This window comes from Galeopterus variegatus, unplaced genomic scaffold (genome assembly GCF_000696425.1).
Source record: "Galeopterus variegatus unplaced genomic scaffold, G_variegatus-3.0.2 Scaffold6527, whole genome shotgun sequence".
Classification (NCBI taxonomy): Eukaryota; Metazoa; Chordata; class Mammalia; order Dermoptera; family Cynocephalidae; genus Galeopterus; species Galeopterus variegatus.
Genome location: NW_007732638.1, coordinates 51,529 through 57,651, shown reverse-complemented (window position 1 = coordinate 57,651; position 6,123 = coordinate 51,529). Strand labels below are relative to the sequence as shown.

Here is a 6,123-nt window from a genome sequence, read left to right as displayed (position 1 = left end):
CTTTCTCAAACAAAGAAACCCTCTACCTCGTAGTTTCTCAGACAAAGAAACCCTTCCACTCCCACCTGGAGGTACCTCCCGTCTGGACTAGTCACCCCTTCCCACCACGCCCACACCAATTGTCGACCTGATCCCACAGACCAGCACTTCCTCCCCCTACCTGCCTGCGTTTTTCATGCCCACCAACCCCTATAAGCTTATGTACTCCTCCCAGCTGCCTGCCCTGCCATTTTGAGCGCAGCCCAGCAGGTTTTTCCTCCTTTAATAAAGTCTGAATGGTACCCAGCATTTTGGCTCGTTTTCTTTCAAGCACTAGTCATAACAGCCAAGGTATGGAATCAACCAAAGTGTTCATCATGGATGAATGGATTAAAAAATGTGGTATATAAATACAATGTAATATTACTGAGCCATAAAAAAATCATGCCATTTGCAACAACATGCATAAGCCTAGAAGACATACTAAATGAAACAAGTCACAGAAAGAAAAATATTGCATGATCTCATTTACATGTAAAATCTAAAAATAAAGTCGAATGCATATAAACAGAGTAAACAGTTTACTGGGGTGAAAGCGAAGGAGAATGAGGAGAGGTTGTTCAAGGGGTTAAGAAGCTGCAGTTACGTATGATGAAGAAGTCTAAAGATCTACTATACAGGATGAGAATTACTGTTACTAACATTACATCGTATACTGGAAATTTGCTAAGAGTAGATTTCAGTGCTCTTACATACATACACCCATACACACACAAAGGAAACTATGTAAGATGATGGGTATGTTAATTTGCTTAACTGTAGTAACGATTTTACTATATATATATATATATATATATATATATACATGTTTATCAAAACATCATGTTGTATACTTTAAATATATATATAATAAAAAATAAATTTAAAGAAAAATGAGGCTTTTCAAAATTCACAGCCACAAAATCAATGATTGGAAAGAAATTGCCTGTGGCTATCCATATGCAGAATGGATAATACAGAATCCACCCGGCCTCGAAGGTCTGCACTGCAGACTGGAAGGTTCTTGTCTTTCCACTGCAGGGAGAAGAGCTCCTAGAGCTAACTCTAAAGAACATGTGGGTAAACCTCGGGTCTAGGCCCTGACTCTCAGGCATCTCCAAACTCCTAAGATTCTATGGACATCTCATCAGCACCTTCTTAGAAGCATTAACCAGTTTTATAAAAGTACAAACATTTTGAAAAAAAATAAAACCTTTTAGAATAATATCTATAAATTGACAAAAATGCAAAGCATTTATTGTATGTAGAATTAAGTGACAAATACAGATAATTCAAAATTTAAAACCACCTGCAAAGCAGCACACATGGATTTACATCTATGTGTACAGACAGGTGTAAATATATACACATTCCCTGGACACAGCCATTCTACCAGATACAATTTTTCGTATCAGAATTTATGTGCCTCATCACATTTTATTTACACCACCTGATTCTTACTGATATCGGAAGCAAAGTCCCAGGTTATGCTGATCATGGGAAGGTATCATATGCAGGTCCAAACTTAGGTAATATTTCTGTCATATAAAACTTCTAAATATTTTCTCAAAAACACCGTTTTTTGACCAAGGAAAATCACGAATTATTCAGGTGACCAGAGGGAGCTAACAGATGTATGTTCTAAGGAAAGTTAAATGTGAAGACTGTAGAAATGTTGAGATGGGAGGCCCTGAGCTCCAGAGCCTGCCCCACAGTGGAAGCTCTGGGTGGAGAGCAGAGACATCTCAGGAACTGACAGGTGTGAACACGTGATCAGGCACACAGACTCATGCCTCCACCAACCCCCTCACCACCAAACCTGGGAAATCTCCCTGTGGGGGAAATTTGTCAGACAGTGGATCACTGCACAGCATGCAACTGCTTGACTCTAATTTATCCATTATTATGATTCGCTTTCCAAGTTCCCTTTTTTCACAAGTCATTTGGGGATGAAACTTACACAGAAATCCGATGAAACTTACACAGAAATCCTACAAGACCATTCATTCATTCATTCAAAAAATATTGGGCACCTGCCGAGTGCCAGACCCAGGTTAGGTACTGGGCTAGTTGTGAACACAGGAGACAAAAACCCCCACCTCTACACTTTAAGCCCTTGAACCACAGACCCATCCTAAAATCTTTCCATCCTGAGATAAGCAATGCTCTATATTTGTCATCAAAGGCAGGAACTCCTGGACTTTATCAAAACTAAACTGTTACCAGCCAGAACTGTTGACAATCATATAATAGTTTGAGCTGCAAATAAAGTCTTTGAGTTGGTTGATTTGAAAGCTGGAATCTCTCGCCTGTTTTAGCATCACAAACTTCACTCAGCACTCAAAAATTGTTGTGGGTTTTTTTGCTGCTGCTGTTGTTGTTTTTTTATCCACATTTAATACCTGACAAAGACCTGCACAGCCTGGAAATAAGAATGTTATGGTTTAAATAAGTCAATGTAAATATGACATACTACTGGGGCTGCAAAAGCAATTGTCTTCAGGGACTCCTCCGGGCTTCTGTTCCCCAGCACCACTCCTCCAAAGGTTAGGGAGCAGCGCTCTCCCAACTTCCTCATGCTTCATCGGGCATGGGAACTCGGCACGGCTGTCTCTGGTCTCTCTCAGCATCATCTTTCTTTCTGCCTTCCTATTGGGCACTTGTTCAAATTAATAAAAAGGAAAATGCTATGCTGGTTCTCATTCAACCATCATTTTTTGGCACTTTGTCAGTGTTTTTAATTAGCTAGCTGTCTCTGGTCTCTCTCGGCATCATCTTTCTTTCTGCCTTCCTATTGGGCACTTGTTCAAATTAATAAAAAGGAAACTGCTATGCTGGTTCTCATTCAACCATCATTTTTTGGCACTTTGTCAGTGTTTTTAATTAGCTAGAGCCAATGATGGGCTGATAAATGTCTAAAAACTACCTCTCCAGGAAAAAAAAACACATATATATTTATATACATCTGATTTGTATCACTTGCCAATTTCCATGGTGTAAGCGCCACCACGTGGCCTAGTTCAAGCTGCCAACATGACATCACTGAACACAGAGCTGGGAAGAACTAAATGGTAGCACACGACTATACAGTATTTCCATCATATAGATACAATAGGTGTACATATTCCCAGGAGGATAGATAACAGTAAAACATACTAAAATAATTAGAAAGTGATGAGTCGAATATTTCTTACTTTTGTTTTAACTTAATTTAATCATGTGTTTATATAATCTGATTTTTAATGATGTCTCTATTTAACAACAAGCTTGCAAAATTCCTGAAAATGTAAAAACCAGCTCTCCTGACTCAGTGCCAGTCAGCCACAGCACAGCACTGGGAGGACCCACAAGGGAGGAGGGGTGAGCACTCCTCTGCAAGCCTCACTTCCAGCATGTTTGCATGTAACACAGCTGCTGTGGTCCTGAGGACCAGGCAGCAGGCTTGGAATAACTTGACTGCCTTTCATGGGCCAATAGTCATGAACATGAAATTATCTGAAATATAAAGAGGACAAACCTGGTAGTGGCCATGCACCAAAGTGACCCCATGAATAGCAGATAAAATGAGACGCTTTATCCCGCCTTGCTTGCAACTCAGAGTGGCACACAAAATGTCCTTAGTCAAGGCAGGGTGTTCTGCAGGAGGAAACACACAGAGAAGTAATTAGTAAACAATCTCTTCCCAAACTAGCCACTCCCACAAAATCGTTTTTTAAAGATTCAAAATGATACAAATTCCTAAAGATTTCTTAAATCATCTAGATGAACACTGAGATGAGGAAAAAGCTGTGAGTTCTGAAAGTAATTAAATAGTTTTAATAGTAATTAAATTTTTTCTGGGCCTAATTGATTGTAAGGAACTTAATTTCCTTCCTCCACCTCCCCCGATGGGCCCCTCTTGCTGTATCCCCCATACGTGGGTGCCCATTTAACCCAGTTTGCCCAGAACAGTCTTGGTCCTGGGGTATTAAGGGCAGCACCTTCTTTCATCCTCAGAAGTGCCTGGGTTTAAAGGATGAATTACAAAAACTGTTTATTTGCGGTCTTCCTCATCCCCCTCCTCACAAATCACACCTGGAAGCCACCAGACTCTCCCCCACCATCCACTCTCTCCACCCACTCAGCTAGAGAGTGCCCCTGGCTCTTCATTCCGTGCCTCACCCAGCCCCCAGCAGGTCACACCCGGGATGCTGCCAGGCTCCTGCAAGGTCCTGTCCCCATCTCACCACTCAATCCACCTTCCACTCTGAGCCACAGGGCTCTTCTTCAATAGTGATCATAGGTGACATGAATCTGCCCAAAGGCTCTACGTTGCGCCCAAAGCCTGTCTGCAGCTGCCACCCCTGGGCACTCGGCACCTTCCTCAGGGTGCCACTGCTGCCCCTCCTGCACCTGCACCTGCACCTGCCTGCCTTTCAGAATCTGTGCAGGACACGCCTCCCCAGCCCAACCATGACCCTTCCGCTGCCCCACCATGTAGAGGCCCGAGTGCACCCCCTGCGAAATCTGTACTGCACCCTAAACCCGTCAGCACAAGATCTCCTGTGTGCTGCTCTCTCCCCTCGGCTGTCCTGTCACTGTGGGCACCTAGCACGTGGCTTAGTGCCTTCTAGATGCTTGGTCATTACAGAAAATAAAATGTATTTTTATGAGGAACAAAATCTTTCATTTATTTTCTCAATTAGGGGAAAAATTTAGTTCTGACTCAAAGTATTGCATTGTTTCTCAAAGTCATTCAAAAAAGTTTTGACATAGTACTTAGTGAAAGAAGCCAATCTCAACGGGCTACATACTATGTGGTTCCAATTATATGACATTCTAGAGAAGACAAAACTACAGAGACGATAAAAAGATCAGCGGTTTCCAGGGGCTGGGGGAAGGGAGGGATGGACAGTCAGAGCAGGGAGGGTGCTGGGGCAGGGAACCTCTTCTGCATGATTCCCTATGGCAGACACACAAATGCTGCCTCTGTTCAAACCCACTGAATGCACAACGCCAAGGTGAGCTCTAATGTGAACTATGAACTCCAGATGACAACAATGTGTCCATGCAGGTTAATCAGTGGTGACAAATGCCCCAGTCAGGTGAGTGATACTGGTCTTGGGGGAGGCTGTGCTTGCTGGGAGGAGGGGGGCTGTGGGAACTCTCTATACTCTGCTCACTTTCACTGTGATCCTAAAACTGCTTTAAAACATAAAGTTTATTACTTTAAAAAAAAAAAGTTTTAAACCACATCCAGCGCAGAGTATATACAATGTACCCTAAGTCATGCTTTCCAGAAGCATCCCACCTTGGTACTGCCTTGTTTTTCTTTTCTTGTTAATCTTATTTCACTGATTTTGAAGACATGTCTCTTTATTGTAGAAATGTAAAATGACTCTCTTAAGTAATGTCTTAGCAAAATGTAAAATGAAGGAAGTCAAGTGCTGTTAAACATTACAGCACTTATCTCTGAGCATAAACGGACCCTCTGCCGTGGAGAAGACGTAACAATGTGGTCAGGCATTATACCGTTCAAACTAAAAGAGCAGAGAATGCACCATGAGAAAACTGACAATATGTGGCGATAGGCAAGTGGTGAACTGTGTCGGCCCTTTCATCCTCAATGTGAAATGAGGACGTGGACTGGACAATGACCATGCCCAGTATTTCTGCAAGGTTAGGTCAGGAACAATGTGGTTATGGGAAGGAGTGCTGGGCTGGCATCTGGCCCCCATCTGCCCCGAGACTTGACACTGTCATGCAGCCCACCCTAAAAGGCACCACCTCTGTTGGGAAAATAGAATAATTTGGTCGGGGCCCTCGCCTCAGGTCCACTTGGGCGTGGTTCAACATCCTTTGTAAACAAATTGTGTGTGTGCGTGTGTGTGCGCGCGCGTGCGTGCGTGTGTGTGGAATTAGTGCGCATGCACGCCAATGTCTCTTTTTAGTTTTGTTGCTATTCTTGTGTTCTTCACAGAGAGAGGAGAGAGAGAAAGAGGAGTTTCAATGAAGTGGGCGGGTGTCGGCCTCAGGCAGCCATGCTTTCCAACCTATGGCTCCAGGGACCTTTTTGCTGGTTACCTAGCTCATAGACCTACATGTAAGGGGCCTGGGGACCCAGCC

General features: G+C 43.1%; 1 protein-coding gene across 1 annotated transcript in view; it reads right to left on the bottom strand.

The window, feature by feature from the left end:
• ABCA13 (ATP-binding cassette, sub-family A (ABC1), member 13) overlaps positions 1-6,123 on the bottom strand; it is a gene marked incomplete at its 5' end in the record, with an annotated part of 119,386 nt that overhangs the window by 62,781 nt on the left and 50,482 nt on the right. The window contains one exon of the mRNA XM_008590977.1: positions 3,536-3,654. Within this exon, the coding sequence (XP_008589199.1) occupies positions 3,536-3,654 (119 nt within the window). The remainder of the gene's footprint in view (positions 1-3,535; positions 3,655-6,123) is intronic.